The sequence below is a fragment of the Magnolia sinica genome, chromosome 5, assembly GCF_029962835.1.
Source record: "Magnolia sinica isolate HGM2019 chromosome 5, MsV1, whole genome shotgun sequence".
In the NCBI taxonomy this organism is placed as follows: domain Eukaryota; kingdom Viridiplantae; phylum Streptophyta; class Magnoliopsida; order Magnoliales; family Magnoliaceae; genus Magnolia; species Magnolia sinica.
Genome location: NC_080577.1, coordinates 80,066,060 through 80,087,024, shown reverse-complemented (window position 1 = coordinate 80,087,024; position 20,965 = coordinate 80,066,060). Strand labels below are relative to the sequence as shown.

The window sequence follows — 20,965 nt, the reverse complement described above, 5'->3', positions numbered from 1 at the left end:
GGCTCGGTAGGACCAATGGGGGCTTGTGCAACTGGAAGAGGCCAGATCCTTAGGGGATGAAAGGACTTTGTAGAAGGACTTCACCAAGAAGGCTCCAGATCTCCTAGGAATCCAAGTGACAGAGTCAGCAACATCAAGGTTTAAAACAAACTCTTGCACACAAGAAAGAAGCCCTAAAAGCTCTTCAAACTCCTCGTCTTTAAAGTTTCTTCGAAAGGGAGGAGTCCAAACTCCATCCAAAAGATGAATTAAATTTTAACTCCAAAAATCTAAGTGCAAAGCTGGCCCACCTCGATTGTAGAAGATTTATGTGAAATCCTTTGGAAATGAAATCACACAAATAAGCTCTCTCAATGCTTTAAATGGTCCGCAAATTCTCTATGGCTCTCTTTGTAGAGGCAATTAGGGATCCGTCGTGCACACCACTAGGATGGCACTTATCGGTGTGGAAAGGTGAAGCACCACACAAGGTGAAGGTATTTTGCTAGTCAGCTGTCCGTAACAGAATAACAGTAGATAAATTGAAGATAAAGGGTTTTCAAATGCCAAACGGATGTCTTATGTGCCATGTGGACCAGGAAAATGTGCAACATCTTTCATTCACAGCCCAATGGCTTACAGTGTGTGGGTTATGCTGCTGGCCAAGTTTGGGGTATCTTGGGTGCAACCTTGGACCAGTAGTGAAGATCTGATGGCTTCGTGTATTCATCTAACGGGGACAGGCTGATCAAATTCTATGGATATCTTGCACAATGTCCTTTGGGTGGAGTGCGTGTCTCGAAAGAAATGCCCACATATTTGAAGATAAAGTGAAAATTGTTGCTGCTTTGTTCAAATCCATTTTGGCTTGTGCTTATTAATGGAGTAGCAAAATCAAGGTGTTAATCTACTGATGCCCCTGTTGTAGAAAAAACTTTACATCTATATTTACATAAACAGTTGGCTATTCCTATAAAAAAAGAATCCAAATCATAGGGATTTTTGGACACTTGTCAAGAGAGAATTAGTTCAGGGTTCAAGTTTTTCTTTTCAGTTCTTGTATTAAGAGTATCAGAGCATTATAAAAGCTGAGATTAAATAGGCCTATGGCAGAGAGGAGGTGAAGATCTCGAGTTTATTTGCAGTGTGAAGGGCTCCTTTGTCAGCCATATGGAAGGCTTTTTAGTATGATTGCTGTATTGTCTCTTTGGAGACAAGAAAGGCAGACGTTTTGGAGTTACTTGGATCACTGAAACCCTAGTTTTATCTAAGTTGAACACTCCTTTCCTTCTAGCATTATCTGTATTTGGATCAGTATGATTTACAGTGAGTTTGCTAGTTAGAAATTCACATTAAAATGATGGAATTTGTGTTTATGTTTCTAGAAATTGAAGGGTTTTTTTTTGTTAAATGTAATAAGAATTTTATTAAGAAAAACCACTGCCCGAGAACACTTGAGATAGGGAACAACTACAACCCAAAAAGAAAAATTAGAATGCAAATATCAATGGACTTTGAACAAGAAGCGCAATCTATAGATTACAACCATCAATGGTCTTTGAACAGGAAGCCCAATCCACTACAGCCCGCTTCACCCTTCTCGCCACCTCTAGTACCGTCCCACTTCAATTTCAAAAACAATAATTGTTCATCTCCCCCCAAAGAGCCCATAAGACTGCCATAAGAACCATCAACCATACCAACCTTCCTTTCTTATCAACTTGCCCCCATGCCAGGCCAAAAGTAGATCTTCAATTGACCCTGGCATTACTGATGGAGTTTTGAATGCCTCAAGGAAGCTGTCCCACACTTTGAGCAAAGTTGCAGTGAGTGAAGTGGTAGTTAACTGTCTCTGCACTACTCATACACATCAAGCACATGTTGGGACACATCGCGAATCCCCTTTGGAGATTATCCACCATAATCACCCTTTTTCTAGCTGCCAACCATACAAATGCCACCAACTTCGGGGAGTCCCATAGAACCAACTAAAGGAAGTTTGGTTGCTAGTCTCTCCCATCAGAGCACCTCTGAGCATCTTGTAGAAGGAATGGACCGAGAAGCTTCCCGACTTTTCGCTACTCCAAACCACTGCATCCCTTTCCCCCACTTCCGGAAACTGAATTTGCTTGCTTCTTTTTTTTTTGTTTTTTTGTGATTTTTCCCGGCAGATAACCTTCTATTGTTGGAAATCATTCAAAGTTGCTGACTTTTTCTTTCATTACTTCTATTATGCATATTTTACGGGAAATTTCTGTTTGATTTTCCAATGTCCATGCCCATTGGCATTGAAGAAAGCAATCAATTGGGACTGTTTCATCTGTTGATCGACTGCATCAGTTTGTTTTTTCTTTAGACAGAATTTTTATGAGAAAAGAATCCCAATGGCAACAAACTACAGAAACCCAACACAAAGGCAAAGCCCCACAACCCCAGCGACAGATTACTGTTTGCAAGCCATGGAAAAGGGGGGAAATCAGAAAAATACAGAAAAACACACCCAGAATCAAGAAGCCCACTCCACATCTGATTACAATTATGCATCAGAATGAATTGGGAAATTAATCATATAAAACTTTCATTACTCGAATTTCTTTGAATTTGAACACTCACATCTAATATGTCCAATTTTCTCATGTAGGTAACGGTTGCCAGACACATTTAAAGTTTATCTGGCCATTTAATTATCACAGAAAGCATTGCTAACCATGACTGGAAATCAGGAAAATAAAAAAGACAGAAGCCAAAAGGGATCAGAATTCAAATAATAATTAAGTAGATACTATGTTACCACTTATCACTAACATTTAGCATGCAAAACTTTCCTAGCAATCAGAATTAGTTGATAGTAATAAAGGAAAACAACTCTGCGAATAGTATAAGCATCATCACTAGTAAAAATTTTAAGTTACAAAGATCTCATTATCAACAAGATTCAACGATGATGATGAATTATATATATTAAAAAAATAAAAATGAAAGATAATGATGCACCAAACACCATAAGAATTTTGCAGACCAATCTAAACATATATTCAAGTTTCACGCACAAACCTCTACAAAAAGTAGTACTGCGATTACGATAGGGTATAAATGAACAAAACAAATTGAATAAAGATAACACATCTTGCAAGATTATCATCAACCTCATAGCCTTGTAATGGCTATTTCAACTCGGCTTTATCAGTCATGCTTTCATGGTCAAATTTGAAACATGAATTTTCATGATTGCTAGGTAAAAATTCTACAACTGGCTGCCCACCTGACATCGACCCACTCCTTTACTAGCACTTGGGAGCTGCGACGGCTGGTGTATAACTTCCAAGTGGATTTTCCAATGTATTGTAACTATATTATATTGCAACAGGTTCTCTCATGTTGAAGATAATGGTGTGACAATGACAATATTGCAACTTCACTAGGCATATAAATGGTCAGGAACACGATTCTAAGAAAGGACACTTTAGACTGTACTGATGCACTCAGGAAAAAAAAAAAAAAAAGAACTCACATCTTTGAGGATAAAGTGGTCATGCAGGTCTGCACTAGAGATTCTATATTTGACAGACTAAAATCAAACTTCTGAGAAATACGCTCCAAGTGATCTGCAGCTATCCTTGAAGCCGTCTCATAGCCCTCTGCAACCCGAATGGGATGAATGCCACGTTCTAATAATCGTTCAGCCTGCTCTAAAAGTGCACCAGCCATAACAACAACTCCAGTGGTGCCATCACCAATTTCATAGTCCTGACTCCGAGATAATTCAACCATCAACTTTGCAATTTGATTATCAACATCCATCTGCTCCAAGATTGTTGCCCCATCGTTTGCTGGTCAACAGCACAAATAGTGAGCAAACCACAGTATTTGAAGAACCAGAATGAGTTCTGGAAAAAAAAAAAATGAAAAGCAAAGATGTACAAAGAACAACACACCAATAGCACTAGAGGTTCCCAACCTACCAAATTTATGGCAAAAAAGAAAATACATCAACCAATTTTTCCCTGCCTAGATATGAAGAATGCAAAAGTGAGATTCCAATGATAGCAGGGAAAAAAAATGACTGAATCCGAAGTTCAATTTTGAGCAGTAAACTCTTATCCTTTTGCATCACAAATGAAGCTTGATTAGTGGATGATATCACAGGCTCCGTACAAGACAACAAGAGAAATGTGATGGATTATTTGTAGAACCAATTCCTTGGGCTAACAATTTGTTGTCTAATTATGATGCAAAGACTGCTACCTTTCAAAACAACAGGATGCATAGACGGAAAAAAAAAAAAAAAATTTTGACCGAAACCAAAGTTCAATTTTGAGCAGCAAACTCTTATCCTTTGCGTCACAACTGAAGCATGATTAGTTGATGATATCGCAGGCTTCTTACAAGACAAGAAAAGAAATGCAATGGATTATTTGTAGAACCAATTCCTGGGGCTTACAATTTGTTGGCAAGTTAGGATGCATAGACTGCTACTGCACTTTTACAATGTATAAATGGAATTTTTTAGGTCCTTTTTCTTTGATGGATCAAATTTAATTAAAACAAATAAGGGGGAAAAAGGGATACAACATCCAACCAACAAAGGATGGAACCATTAGAAAAACAAGAACAACACAAAAAACTACCAACTGGCCCACCGACAACAGAAACAGATCAATCGCTCTCAGAGGGCCATTCTCAGATTGCACATTTGTCAGATACCTGCTTGAAGTCAGAAATGATCACCATTTCACTTAATAGTCAATAAACACTGATCATCGGTATCGCAGTGCAAGGATGCATCACAGGTACCATCATGAACACCATATCAAATAAGCTGTAAACATTCAAACAATCAAGGCGTACAGACCCAGTGATACTCTGATTCACCTAAAGGCCCATTATACTGAACAGTAACTTGGATGATTCGGAAGATTGATGCAGAAAATTTGATAAAGCATAACTTAAGTACCCACGCATACCTATGGTACCCCGATTCTCCAAAAAAACTGGACTGCTAGAGTCAAATACCTGGTAGTTGTGTAAGGGTAAGAACAAGGATCCGTCTCCTCTGAGACTTGAACTCTTACTTGGTGAGAGTTCTGAACTCTAGATATATGAGTAACTTAAAATTGAGTAAACAACGCAATCATGACAAATGTTTTCAAAACCGTCCCAGACCTTGACCTGTTTTATGAGTGGTTTGGTCCAACTGACCACATGGCACATTTTGAAACTGCTTTATGTCAAATAATAAAATCAGAGAGAACTTCCAGCAAATCTGTTGTTAAATTAGTGGCTAGAGTTTTGACTCTTCAAGGACAAGTCACCAGCTCAAGCTTTGACAAATGTACTTGCATTTTTTACAAAACAATTTTCCCAATAATTGATCGAGTACTCAGGTGACCCAGCTTATTTTCGTGGCAGGTTCCCGTCCAAAACTAGACTGACTGCCCAGTTGGGTCCGAGTTTTAAAATGTTGATTTGGCGTACAAGCCAAATCTATGAATAGTGTTGCAAAAACTATTTTAACATAATTATAGTTGTGAGTTGCAACCAATACTTGCCATACCCATATGCAAAGAAGTTTGGGTTTACAGGATCCACCTTTCCATATGCTTGCCATACTCAATACCCCTGCCCGTAAACAGGTATAATAGACAATCGAATATTAGAAATGCAACCATATAGAACAACTAAAAACCAATCAATTCCTAAATTGTTGCCAAAGAAAATCTACATTAAAAGGTGCAGGAGGGGTAAGACTTTGAGGCTCACTTAGAGGATCAAGGTGAGGAAGGTCTCACAAAATGCCATGAGGAGAGGCTCTCCCAAAATGCCATGAGGCATAAAAATCATGGCTCAATATGCATAAGGCCTGCGCCTCAAATTGTGAATCAGGCAAGAGATGTACACTTCTTGTACTCTTCAAGCCTCTTAAGAGCTTAAACCTCTCAATTATTTTAAAGGGAAGAAATTACATAAGAAAATTTTTGCTTCTATTTAATTTTACCTTTCCAACCCTGGACCACCATAAAGCAATAGTTAAGAGTTGACAAAAATATATTTTAGAGAAGATACCTTCAATCCCATTCAGGAACTTTATCAACCTCCCCTCTCTCCATTGCATATAATTGATGAATGAGCCCAAAGATTTTATTTAATTGTGGTGCCTAACAATCTTGGTGACCAACAAATGGACACTAGAAAATATTCAAATCAGTCAATATTGAATGTGGAGAAGTCCAACAGTACTCCTATCTGAGCAACTTCTACACAGTAGCCCATCCATGATGGAACACAAAATCAAATGGTAAGGATACCTGAACCCTTGATACTTGTCATGTTTCTATACAGCATATAGGCTAGAAAAAGCTCAAAACAATAATCTCTATTGGGTTCACATCGACAAGACTATCACATAGAAGATGAGCATTTTTCAAAGGAAAAACAAAGTAGGAAAGGCAAAGGAGAACGTCTTTAATTGAAGCATCGACGCAGGACCAGTTCTTCGAGGGAAAAAAATGAGAAGAAACATTTTACTATGAGCCCCTTATTAGGATTGTCAATGGGCCAAGCGAGGATAGGCTTCATGCAGCCCAGTCCCAGCCCAAAATCCTTTAGGCTAGCCCAAGCTTGGGCTCATTTCAAAAGGAAAAATCCAAAGCATTGCCCTTGCCCAACCTATAAGACAGTTTATTGTGCCCATGACCAGACCAGCCCAGCATCCATGACCACTCGCACATGTCAAATGTGTAAAGATACAACGGAGACATTAAAATTCAAATGGAAATCTCATGTTATTTCAGTCAAAGTTAGATGGAAAAAAAAAATGCAATTCCATTTCAAGTCAACCATGTATCTTACATCGCACATGTAAATTAGTACACACATAAGCCAAAAGGCCAAATTCTCATTTTGAGAGACTCATGCAAGCACTTCCAATGGGCACTAGGCCTCTATTGCACACATTTATTTTAATTGAATGGTTGATGGGAGCTTAGATATAAAACCCATCCTTAATATATTATAATATAATTATATACTATACTATTCATATAGAATATCTATTAGAGATAAATGGGTCAGGGCCAAATCAGGCCGAGCTAGAGGTAGCCCAAGCTCGGCTAAAAATTGTTCAAGCTTTTATATATAAGCCCAAGTCTGTCCAATGGGCCTCAAAGGCATGCCCAAACCCAGTACAAATACCTCCCCAGCCCACAGACAAACCTAGCCCATTGACAGCCCTGCTCCTAATGCATCAATATGAGTATAGTTCCATGATGCGCCAAACCCATAAAAGTAGGGCAACCAATTCAGTTATCCAATGATGGAGACCCAAGGCCCACGATGGAGCTCAACATATGCTGAAATTTGGCCTATTTGTTGCTAGTTTTGGGGGTTAAAAGAGTCTGCATTTACCATTTTGAAATATTGGGAGCTAGTTTTGAACATATGGTTGAAGATTTGAGGGATTATTTGGTAGATTTGTTTTTACCATCTTTAGGCCAAATCTTTATAGGTAGAGTGTTGTTATCTTAGATTGATAGATTGATTTGAACTTAATTTGATTGATTTGATATCAGTATAATAGTTGGGGATCTTAATTAAAGATTCATATTGATTGTCAACTAGGTCTATGAAAGGAGGGGCTGGTGAAAGAGGTAAGGCATTCCAATTTTTAGAGTTTTGTGAGTTTTCTTTAAGTACATGTAAATTTAAGAGAAGGACGTTCAATTTCAACCCGGGCCTGTTTGGATAGTAGAGAAAGAAAGAAAAGAAACTTATAATGATTATCCAATGATGATTTCCCAAGATTTCTATGAGCACTAATGAAGCATGGATTTCCATGGATACCATTTTTCAGATTGTTGTCTAGATAACAAGTGGAAATCTCATAAAGCTCTCATAGTAGGCATCTCGAATCTTATTCATGAGAATTTGACTATTGCATTTGGGTATTATTTGCTTTTAGAAATGCAATATTTCCTTTGCTATCCGAACATAGTGAAACTTCCCATCAAGGGAAAAGTCATTCATTTTTATTTGCTTTTTGAAATTCAGTATTTCATTTGTTATACGAAGATAGTGAAACATCCCATCATGGGAAAAGTCATTAATTTTCTTTTCTTTTCTCGCTATCCAAATAGGCCCAAAGTTGTTTATCCCTCTTTGCTAAAATATTCTTGTGGGTGTACTCTTGTATATTTCTTTGTGATCTGGTACCCAGATCTCATTGATTCATAACCAGGTTGCGTCAAACAAACCACTGAAACAACATGCCCACTGCAAATAGGGGGTACTCAACGCCCCTGCATTTGATACGGAAAAAAGACAGCTGAGAAACCAGAACACAGCAACGGCCACCAAAAAGCCAAAATTTGATGGAAAACATCTTCCAATTTAGAAAGCTTTTCAATACATCCACTGTCAAGATGCACCTACGCAAATCGATGCCTAGATCTATTACGGTCCCAAGGGTTTAAGAAGCCTAACTTTACACGTTCCATCAGTCCTGGGGCTTTTGGCGCATTGGTTAGGTTCTTAACAATTGGTATCATAGCCAACACCACGTACTGTGTTCGAGTCACAAATGGGGTGACCTATGGAAAGGGCAACCTAGACTAGAGTGAAAGCCACCATGGCATGGAAAGGCCTACCTGAGCAACCAGAGTGCAGCCGCCAGGGGAAAAGGGCTCTACCTGGATAACTAGAGTGCAGCCGCCATGCCCTGGAAAGGGCTACCCAGAATAGAGGCCAGCTGCCACAGAGAAAGGGCTACCTGGATAACCAGAGGGCAGCCGCCATGCCCTGGAATAGAGGCTAGCCGGCAGGGGGAAAGGGCTACCTAGATAACCAGAGTGCAGCCACCATGTCCTGGAAACGGCTAACTGGAATAGAGACCAGAGTGAGTGCCACCACTCCGCCGTGGACGTCGGCTGTGGAGCATGGTGGAATGTTACTGTCCCAAGGGTTTAAGAGCCTAACTTTACATGTTCCATCAGTCTTGAGGTTTTTGGTGCATTAGTTAGGTTCTTAACAGGATCACACTGTTTTAACAGAATGGGCACACCTCAAGGCTTCTACTATTTATTGAATACAACCGACCCACAGTGGAACCGGTAACACCTCAAATGCTGCAATCGTGTTTCATAAGAAGAAAAATCAAAAGTATAACTGAACTTCCTTTTTCAATTTGTACAAGTGAGACACATGGTCCCCTGATCCTTGGGCCACCCAATGGAAGGGCCATGCCCTCAAGATCTCCCAGATTGGAAGTTCCTAGCCACTAATCTGAGGCCTTTCTAAACCAAACGAGAAGAGTAGTTACATTTCACTACTAAACCGTCTATTTACAGGCCACGATTGCAAGAAGAAGATTCATCGATGGTATTTTTTAAAAAAAAAAAAAATAAGCAATAATAATAATAACAACAAGAGAGCACGATCCATCAATGGTGAGACTGGAGCCCAAGAAACCATCAGTGGAATGAATCAATGGGCCATGGACCCAGTAGAAAGGAAAGGAAAGGAAAGGGATGAGAGAGAGAGAGAAGGGGTACTGACTGATGGTGACTTCACCGTCGGGGCTCTGGAGCATCTTGTCCATGCCCTTAGGACCGAGGGAGGTCCGTAGAATGCGAGCGACGGCCTTTCCAGCTGAGATGTTAGCTTTCTGAGCATCCAATCCCCTCAGCCTGCTCTTCTGCTCCTGTTCCTTTATTATGATGAACGGCCTCCCAAAATCATCGAAGGCCAGCGCCATCGCGAGAGGGAGAGAGAAGGAAGAAAGTGGTTCGAGAAGGTGAAGGAAATGATGGTTTAAGCGAGGAAGTAGGGTTTTGGCCTTTTAAGCTACCTCCCGCTCTAAAAGCGCGGTAGCAGTGCACTCCACTGCTTCGTAGGTTTAGGTTAACCTACATCGGTGTGTGGGGTACATACTGATGTGGGCACGACATCCAAGCCATCCATCAGGTTCGCCGCTTCAATTTCACACCAGATTCAAAAAATCAGGCCAACTAGAGAATCAGGTAGGCCCCAGGACTGGAAACGATGACGAGGGGTCGCAAGTGCATGTGTTGGAGATGTGTGTGAGGGAATGGGCCCACCACGTTGTTACCATGCCATCCAACACATTCATAAGAACATACGAAAAATATCATGCCATTCCATTCCATGATTTAAGAAGGTTCAGAGGTTTTATGCGTAATTTTTCGCTATTCTCGTACTCATTGGTGTGGGCCACATGATATTTGGACCCGGACTATTTTCTTTCGGCCTGTTCTGGCGGTGAAACGCATGCTATGCCAAAATTCGATGTGCAGCACATATTGTAGTAGCCCAAGCACTGACGCTACACTAATGTTAATTATATATCATCATCATTCTTTAGGAAGTGGACTGCCTACTGAGTAACTCAGAACCCTTAGGGTCTGTTTGGGCGGTGGGATTAGAAGGGATTAGGTGGGATGGGATTCAAAAAATATAATTATTACCCATGGCAGGGATTGTCCCTGGTTGCCTTGGGATAAAATTAATGCCATGCTTTGTTGATAATATGGTGGTACATTGAATGGATATACCCACCATCATTTGAAATTACTAAGAATAACACACGTGTTATATCTAAACCGTTCATTTGTTTTGTAACCTCATTTTATGGCATGGGCCTAAAAATGAGGTAGATCCAAAACTTATGTGGCCCCAAAGAAGTTTTCAATGGTAAGTATTCAATCTCTGTTGCTTTCTATGGTGGGGTCCACTTGAGCTTTAGATTTACCTGATTTTTTGGCCCATGCTCTAAAATAATCTCGATAAATGGGTGGACGGTGTGGATATAGCCCACACATCATGGTGGGACCTACACAACTTCCCAAACATTGAGTGAAATTGGCATGGAACCAATGCAATTCCATTTAATGTAATTCCAAGCTTTACCATTCTTCCCAAACGTGGAGTGGAATTGGCACAGGACCAGATGAATCCCATCCCACCTAATCCCTTCTAATCCCACCGCCCAAACAGACCCTTAGCATACTGAGTAAACTTTGTGGGGTGCACTGTTATTTATTTATTTTATCGGCTCCGTTCATCCATGTTAACCTATAATTTTAGGGCTTAAGCACAAAACGGAAGCATATCCAAATCTCAAGTGGGAAACAGTATTATTGGACCTCTAACATTGAAAAATTCTTAGAGGCCACATAAGTTATGGATTAAGCTGATCCTCATGGTTTCCCTTTGTCCATGTCTTTGTGATCTTATGAACAGGTTAGATGACAAATAAACATTACTGTGGGCCCTAGGAAGGTTTCAACGGTGGAAATCATTATTCCACACTGTTTCTTGTGGCATGGTCCACTTGCGCTTTCGATTTACTTCAATTTTGGGATCAACCCCTAAAATTAGCAGGAAAAATGGATGGACTCTGTGGATAAACCACGTACATTAACAGTGGGCCCAAGTGAGTTTACTCAGTAGGATAAAAGCCTATTGACTAACTCAGTAGGCAATCCGATTTCCATTCTCTAGGCGTGTGCATCTATGACATTGCCAAAGTCTTCAAACGCAGCCTATGGGTCAAGGTAAAAAACTTACACCAGATTAGAGAAAGCCCACACTCCAAGTCAGGTACAGTGATCATCCACAATTGAGTTTTGAAGATGCTCCTAAATAAAAATAAGAGAATTATTTAATGACACAAATTACACTTGAGGCCCAACATAAGGATATGCAAAAGCTTAGCAACAACTTTCTTATGTAGTTCTAAAATGAGAGAAATAGAAGCTTGATTTTTGGTAAACAGATTAATGGTAGCTCTAGCTTCCATACGCAACTTTCATGGGAATTTCAAAGGAGTCTGAGATTATCTTTTTTATATTAGAATTGGGCATTTCAACTTAAAATACATGTAATATGTCTTGTCAGCAAAGAGAACAAAGATGGAAAAGAACTAGCCATGTCTTCCCCTCCCGCATTTGAAATAATGCCCTAACAAGCTTTTAAGAATAGAGAGGAAAGACAGAGAACACCAATCTTGGAATGAATAAAAGGAGCAATGCAAAAACACCAGCTTCGAAAGTAATGGAAGGAAGAAATAATTACATCTATTTTCATTATAGAATGGGAGGTAATAAGAGGAATGTCATAAAGAGCGGCGATGATAGGGGGCTAATCGCTGCCAACCCTTTATAATGTACTTTAGCAAAATTTTCTTACCAGCTCTTGTTGAGGAGAAGATACAAGAAATTTTTTTTTTTCTTGAAACTTGCCACACAAGCACATAAAAACAAAACTTAGCTATAATAGAACAACTAGAGTGAGATAGCACATAAGTTATAAAAAATGTAACAGCATCAAAAACATTATTATCAGTTGGATTTTTAACATCAAGCTTGATATGCAAACATTTTCGAACCCAACTATCAGAATTGCAGCTTAGAAAAACATATGCTCATTGGATTCAATAAATACATAATGAAAAGAGCAGTTAGGACTTTTAGTGATAATTCCAAAATGTAAAAGCATGTCTTTAGTTTTCAACCTCCTACATGAGGCAAAATAAGCATAGAAAGAATGCTTCAAATATGACCCTTTGCAAAAAAAAGAAGAAGAAGAAAAGCAAGTCATATCATGGGGAAAGAGAGTAAAAGCACCGATAAACAACTAGGATAGAAGCAAAGGAGAGCTTGCCAACATTATTGAACTTTCATATGACCTCATCATCATATTAATAAATATTGATCTCTCTAATTTCATTTCTAATTTGATCAAGATCCCATTAAGAAGTGTGAGGGAGATTCCAAAATTTATTTTGAATACTAAAAGTTGGTAAAATTACTATTGAAAAAATGTAGTATTTGCTAAGGCAAAAGAGCAGACTGAGAGAATACTACTCCAAGCCTAGGAAACATTCGAAGGGATTTTTATGGACCAAATGGATATATCCCAAGCTTTGCTCTCTAGTAAAGATATTCCATAATTGCTTTAATAAGCAAGCTTGATTAGAAAGCTGGAGAGAAATAATTCCAAGACCACCCTATTCCTTGGTTCTACAAGCATTGTCCCATCTCATAGAGTGGACATTGGAACCTTCACATAGGAATTTTCTCATATGTTTTTCAATGATAGTTAGGAAAACTTTAGGTAGTAGAAATGCATTACTCAAAAAAAAAAAAAAAGTGCAAGCTAGATATGGTAGATTTGAGAAGCTCAAAACGCCCTGTAAAATAAATGAGAGCTATTTTCCAACCTCCCAATCTCTTTTTCAATTTATCAATAAGAGGTTGCCAACCTCTCAAAAGAAGTACAACAGAAAAGAAAAGGAAGGCCTAAATATCTTATTAGAAGCTCGCCTCTTTTTATAGAGAGAATAGAAGAGATAGTTTTCTTATAATTATAGGAGTCAGAAAATATGATTTCACTCTTATCTAAGTTTTATGTCTGAGTTTGCACTAAAATTATCTATTAGCTTTTTAAGTTTCATAGCAATGATAAGGTCAACATTAGAGAAAATCATTTAATCATTAACAATCACAAGATGAGAAATAGTCGCCTCACCCTTAGAAAAATTGGAGATCTAATAAATCCATTGTTTTGTCATTTTGTGAGTAAAGCAAAGAACATTTCAATAATAATAGGAAAAAAAAAAAAAAGGATAAGGATCCCCTTAACACAAGCCCTGATTACTCTTAAAGACCACGAGTTTTCCCATTAATATATATATATATATATATTTTAAAGAATGATATAAGATGCAAGCTTTTATCCGCTTAATCCATTGATTGTGAAAATTCATGGCTTTGAAAGTGTGGGAGCCAAGAGTTCCCAACATTTTCTTGACTTGTTACCAATGATCCAGCACGTTGCACTTGCTCATGTAGACCCTAAGCCTCACACATGTATCCAATGGCACATGTGTCGATAGCTAAGGAGGAACATCGTAGAACCATACACTTCATTGTAGTATAACATGGTCAAATGTTGACCAAAGACCAAAGGAGAGATTTCGACTTCACATTTCCACATCACCATGTACCTTTACAGATCACCATGCACATTTACATGTCACATGCACCTTTACATATCACCATGGTACTTTTCACATCACCCCACTCTCTACAACTTTCACTCATTCTCTCCTACTCACTCTCTTCTAAAACAAATCATCACCTATCCCACTCATCTTACAACAAATCATTTTTTACCCCACTCTTACACCACATTCATCTAAGTCAATGCATGTGCAGGATTTGGCCACATCACTCATCCACATTATTATCCTTTCTCCAATCAAAGTCCACCAAAATGCCACATAGACATTCCACTAATAACCCCTCTCTCTCTCTTACAACACATCCCCAATGAGCCAATGCATGTCCGGCCATCTCACAATGGGTTAATGCATGCTAACCCCTTAGCTATGTCACCAATCCCCTCACCCAACACCATCCAATAGAAGTCTACTAAAGTGTTAACTAGGATTTCCACTTACACTCCTTATATAAGGAGAACTCCAAGCTAAGCCTTATAACTTTTCGAAAATTTCTAAGTGTTAGAGAGAGAAAAAGAGAGTATAGAGGGAGAACTAGAGAATAAAAGAGTAGAGGAGGACCAAAGTCCATAGCATTCGAGGTGGGTGTGCCTTTCCACTTCCCATTTCCTTTCTTCTTCCTTTTCCTTTTTTTCTTGTTGGTTTTAAAGCCCATTCTTGCGGCGTAAATTTCATGTGTGGGGCTCACCTTGCTGATCAAAGGTAGGCCCACCATAGTACTTAATGTTGCCCTAACAATGGTCTCCAATAAGATATTTTGCATTCTAATCTTTAGGATAGATTGGAGGTTCCTTTTTTTTTTTTAATGTTTTTTTAACTAAACATGCTACCCATTTTTTTTAGCTAAATGAACTCTAATTTGTGGTTTAAGGTGGGCCCCACATGAGCTCTTAGTGGATGATCAATCATGACCTAAAAGACAGGATACCTTACGGTCCCATGTTGGGAGAGCTTGTTGTAGGGCAGTTGTACAGCCCTTTGGGCTGTAGTTTGGCCTGAATACTGGGGCATTTTGTAATGGCCTGAATTTCAAGAGTCAAGTACATAGTTTATCCCTGATATCCTAGGTATTAACTTATACTTTAGAAGTGTAGTTTATTGCCACTAATAAGTGGCATCATACACATTCGTAGAAAAATAGACTGATATATATATATTGTTCAAAATTAAAGATGTGTCGACAATAAAATATCCAAATTAACCATTAAAACCATTCAAAATCAAAAGTAACAGTCCACATAAAAGAAGAAATAGACTATTGTTTGAATATTTTAATTAACTACTCCAAAACAAAAGAAGAACGGATAACATACTAGGGCTATGCCTACCAATCCTGTATATGAAAGTATGACACCTTCTCCTCGAGGTCCACGTAGGCCTCCTCTAACATGATGACTTTTATGACACTTGCATTGCTGACATCTAGGTGGTGTTTTAAAATATCGTCCTAAGAGTAGGTGAGTGATCAACTCAATGTTACCGTTCCCTAAAGTTTCTCAAACCATCAGCACAGTTAAGTACGTATAATGAAATCATATATAAACAAGCATTCCCTAATCTAATTGATTAGATACATATATGACATGAAATGCAATTACATGCGCTGAGGAGAACCGATAGTAATATGGCTCGTCAACAATATTACTCGCAATGCAATTTGAACTAATAGTGAAACCAGGGGTATCCACTCATGTGACATAACCACAATGGACAGTGGGATTGTGTAACACCTACAAATGCCATGATATGCATGCCTTAGCCAAACCTTTTTTAGATTAATTACAAATAACATATTAAGGAAGCTAGAATACTACAATTATACTAAGAGCCAATAGAATAAGATTATATGGCTTGTCGCCTGTGTCACTTAATCCAATTGAGGGCTCGTTGCCCGAGATAAAAATGAACGCCTGATCCGAAGGTAAGGGGCTTATCGCCAATTTTTTTTTAAACATGGTAAGGGCTCATCACCCAATCATAAATCAAATGGATTGTAAGCTCGTCACCTCTATTGATGCTCAAAAGTCACTATGGGGGGCTCGTCACCCAGCATAAGCCGATAACTTGAACATAGTGTCTCATACCACCATGCCGGCTTATAAGGCTTTGGCAAATAGAAATATATTGTGCTCTAACAGTTACAAGTAATGACTGTAATGCATTGGGATCATGGTATTCTATATTCAATGAAGTGTTCAATGACAATCAATCGATTCAAACATATGCCTATCTCGTGGACCAAGTAAACTCCGACAAAATTGACCTTGGGTGCTAAGAAAACTCATGTAGTTCAGACATAGTCGGTCAATCGTGTCCTTTCTCGGTCGACCGAATGTGTCTACAAAGGCACAACAATATGTAGGCACTTCACTGAACAATCCAATTTTTAGAGCAAGTGATCGAGACAAACCTCAAATGCAAGGTTGCGATATAGTAATAACTCAATCAGATCGAGGTCTAACCCACAAGAACTGATATTTGTGTGATTTCTATAACACTTTAGAATTAGAATAATAACTAAAACTAATTTAGAGAATTTGATTTATGAAATAATGATATAATTGAGAACGAAATAAATAGAGATAAACCACTAGAACGTCAATGATCCACTTATAATCATTCTTAATGTTTAATTCATTTGATTCAATCAAATAATTTAATTAGAATCGAAGTCCTATCCTATCTAGTGTTCACAACCCTAAGTGTAGGGTCGCGATATAGTAATAACTCGGTAAGACCGAGGTCCACAAGGACTAAACCTGTACGTATTTTAAATATAACTAGAACTAGAATTAGAAAAAACTCTAAATTAAAATATGAATAATTAAGAGTGATGATGAATAATGTTAATTAAAACTTATGAATTTAAGGGTAGGAACTAAGGTGTCAAGGATCCACTTGTAGCCATTAAGATGTTACCTTACTTGATTCAAAGAACACAATTGGAATTGAAGTCATATCCTATCCAATTGGAAGATAAAATAATTTAAATCAAATTTGAACTTTTCATTGACTTAATTCTCAATGGAGGACAACTGTGATGATTGGAATGTATTCTATCACCCTACCATACCCAAGAGACGATGGTGAAGAACAGGATTTACCAATCTCACGATATCAAAATAAGAAAAGAAGATATCCAAAACTATCACAGCATCTATTGTAATTTGAGTCACAATAAATTAAAAAACTGAAAATATTTCTTTAATATCAAACTATAAATCAATGAGGTTCAATAAGAACAAGAATCAAAGTAAGATAATCATCCAAACACGCTACAAGCTTCGCCTTTTAGCCCTAGCTAAGAAATTTAGCTAACCATAGACATGATTGAAACCAAATCTCTTAAACAAAGTATGAAAATAAACTAGGGAAGAAGAAAAACTCTTTGACAGCTGCTCCACTCTTGTGTTATGCTCCTCGAGACCTTTCTAAACCCTATAAGATGCTTTGGAGCATCCTAGGGAGTCCTATTTATAGTTGTGGAACTTCGACTTTTACACCGAATTAGAAAAATCTAGAAACTGCCTCAAATTTATACACTTTGCGCAGTTTTCCAAAATAGACTTCCAGAACTTTCATTTTTTTAGATTCAGAGTTTCAGAATATGTTTTTTCAGGATAATTTTCAAGAATATATTTTTTAGGACAATTTTTAGGATTTCTTTTCTTTTTCTTCACTTCAAATCTTCGATTCTCTTCATTCCTCACTTGGTTTCCTTAGATCTTTAACATGTGAATTCTTCATTAATAACTTCCAAATCTCTAAATATTTATTTAGAAATCTTTTGAGCATAAATCTTCCTTTTGACATCAATTTCACCTTAAGCTTTCGAAATCACCTCGCACATGAAAACATGCATAATTAGATCGATTAAGCACTATCATGTTTATAAAACCAATGTATAATAGGGAGAAATATGTAATATTTCACACTCAACATCTAGCTAGATAATAGAGCGGCTAAATTAGCATTCATATACTAAACAGATTTGAACTTTGATTAAATTGGTTCCCACATAAAGCATCAAAGTTTTAATCGTAGGGAATTCAAAGTATCTATTGTACCCTTAGCCAACGATAGATCAATGCATTTAATAGATCCCTTGCAAAATAAATAAGGAATCACTCTTAGTTTTCCTACGCATCTAATGTGCTCAGAGTCGACAATGGATCAAAGTAAATAAAAATAATATCTTCATTCAAACCAATTATCAAATAATTGTTTAACAATTAAACTAGGCTAAGATATTGAAAATAACTACAAGCTTCGCTTCACCTCTTAGCCTCAGCTAAGAGGTTTAGCCAACCATAGACATGATTGAACCAAAACTCATAAGAAAACATAAAAACCAAAGAAGAACCGAGGATTAGAGAAGAACTCCGTAGAAGCTTTGCAACTCCTTACTCTTTCTCCTCTACCCTAACTCATGTTCAGGAAGACTAAATTCACTCCTTTATATGAGAAAAATTCTCACCAACTTAGAACTGACTTTAATTTTACGCAATTTTGTCATGCTTCGGTCGCATTGACTATGGAATATAAGAATATCAAGAGAAAGGTGATGGTTTCCTTTGTTGGTACTGAGGTTCGGTTCGTTGGCAATGCATCTCGTCCTCTCCTTGGCAGAGAAGACAGAGGCTTTAACTAACTACAGAGGTAGAGGCTTCGACTGGAGAGATGGAAGTGGACGAAAATGAAGATTGTGCAACAAAGTGTTGTTAGTTTGCGGTTTCATGCTGCTACTTGGTTGGAACCAGAGCTTATGCTTATGACATTGCTTCCGACGATCATCATTGATGGAGAGATCGAAACCATTTGCACTTAGGATATCCTCTATGTCTACTACCCGAGCTCTTGCCTCTGTGTAAACCCATTTAGGGCTGGGATACTGGGTGAAGTACCGGCTCCGGATTGGTACTTCGTCACTACGTAAGGCGTACGTTGGGTTGGCCTTTGATTAGATAGTAATAAATGTTTTGAAGTAATTAAGAAACGAGTTTTCAGCCGCACCATACATATGAAAGAGTATACAATAATAATGTATTTTGATGTATTTGGCGAATCAAATACCTTGCAACCAAACATATCTTCGGTCACACCGAATTTCACAAAAATATATCTGAAGTCTCTATCTCCCACAGATCGCACCGAACTCTCCTTCGATGGCACCTAACATGGCATTGGTCGCACCTAAAAGTCAAGCCGAATTTCTTTCGAAAATCACAGTTTCTTGCTGGACTGTTCTGTGCACATTTGGTTGGACCGAACTAACATCAGGTGTGATCGGACAATTTGTTATTTCTGTTAATATACTTTGTAATTTTTTCAGTCTTTTCTTTTCCATTTGCACTTGGTTTTCTTAGATGTTTGGCACTTGAATTCTTCATTAATAATTTCTAAAATTTACTTAGTCATTCTTTAATCATTAAATCTTCTCTTTAATAATTCTTTTCATCTTAGAGCTTTAAATCACCTCACATAGGAAAACATATATAATTAGATCAATTAAGCACATATATTCTTATAAAACAAATGCATAATATGGATGAAATATATAATATTTCATACTCAATAGTAAGCCCCACTGTCATGCCCCCAAACCCGAAAATCGGATTCACAGGAATCCCGATCGCCGAATCCGGTGCCGACAGCCTCCGTAGTATTCCATTCTCGGTTCCTAGCATCCATATGCTAGATTCCGATTCTGGGATCATACAAGGAGGATTTCTTTTATACATTTAACTCATAATAAGCATAACTATAAGATTACCCAATTCACAAAGGCAACATCATCATCACATATCCACTAATATAATCATTTAAGTACAATGCTGAAAGGGAAATACATAAATCGAAAATCAAGCTCCAGAAGACTGCCGCACCTCCAAGCTCAACACTGTCGCAACCTAACATCACCTGCACGCATCTATCATACATAAGCTTATAGAAAGCTTAGAGGGTGGTGTAAGTGTGTGCACAAGGTAAGTGCCAAGTATTCAACGCAATGACATAATCATACAATGTCGAAATAAGCCCAAGGTCATGAATCATACGTTATCAAAGTAAGCGAAAATACTGACAAGTACATGAGTCAAACAATATCAGAATACACAATACAAATTAACTATACAAATGAAGAGTCAAAGAGAGCTAAATATCAGATGCCGAGAGTACAATGCAATATGTAAATGCTGCTAAGTCTGTCTAGGCCATATAAGTACAGAAACATAGTAACCCAAAATGCTAAGTACTGCGGATGCAATGTGATATGCGGTGCGAATGAAATGACCATGCTGGAGTGTGAAGTCGGGATGATAATACGTAGTATCGCAAGCTACGGGGTCCACCACAAAGGACTTCTATCCAAACCAGTCCCATACCTAAATTTGGATAGTCAGACTCAATGTGGTAAACTCCTGATCTCAGGTTAGTCGCGCGCCTAACCGAAATCCTCGTCATGCGAAGGTACACGTAACAAATAGTTACGCACCACCAACCCGAGTGAATAGTGAATGAATGAATATATAATTCCTACTCAATAAGTCCACATATCAGTACGGTTATTCTCTGAGAAATCACCGGAGTCTATTACACTCCAAACCATATTGCCGCCCCATCGCGCGCAATAAGGTGAGTGGAAGAGACCTCACTATCTGCCTGCCAATATCGGGCTCAGCTCGTCGATAGCGGACCCATTCCTCGAGCTGGTCAGACTCAGCTTAGCATTGCCCCCTTCTCTCAGGCAGGTAAGGTCGTACCCCCTTCCAACCGACCACGACACAGTGGGAGACGCGGCCTGACGGTATACGGCCCTCATGCGCTCATGCATCCACTCAGTCTAGACGTTAGAGCAACCTCTAGAACCAAGAGGGTTTAGGGACTTTCACCCAGGGATATCTATAGCACCCCATGTAGAACAGATTTTCGGTGTCCCATCTGGCCATCCAC

General features: G+C 38.4%; 1 protein-coding gene across 1 annotated transcript in view; it reads right to left on the bottom strand.

Annotated features, from left to right (window-relative positions):
* The window catches only part of LOC131246185 (T-complex protein 1 subunit epsilon), a 37,022-nt gene extending 27,219 nt beyond the window's left edge, over positions 1–9,803 (bottom strand). The window contains exons 1-2 of the mRNA XM_058246093.1: positions 9,529–9,803; positions 3,491–3,809 (exon numbers count right to left, since the gene is read on the bottom strand). Of these exons, the coding sequence (XP_058102076.1) occupies positions 3,491–3,809; positions 9,529–9,727 (518 nt within the window). The 5' untranslated portion in view covers positions 9,728–9,803. The remainder of the gene's footprint in view (positions 1–3,490; positions 3,810–9,528) is intronic.
* Between the last annotated feature and the right edge of the window lie 11,162 nt (positions 9,804–20,965).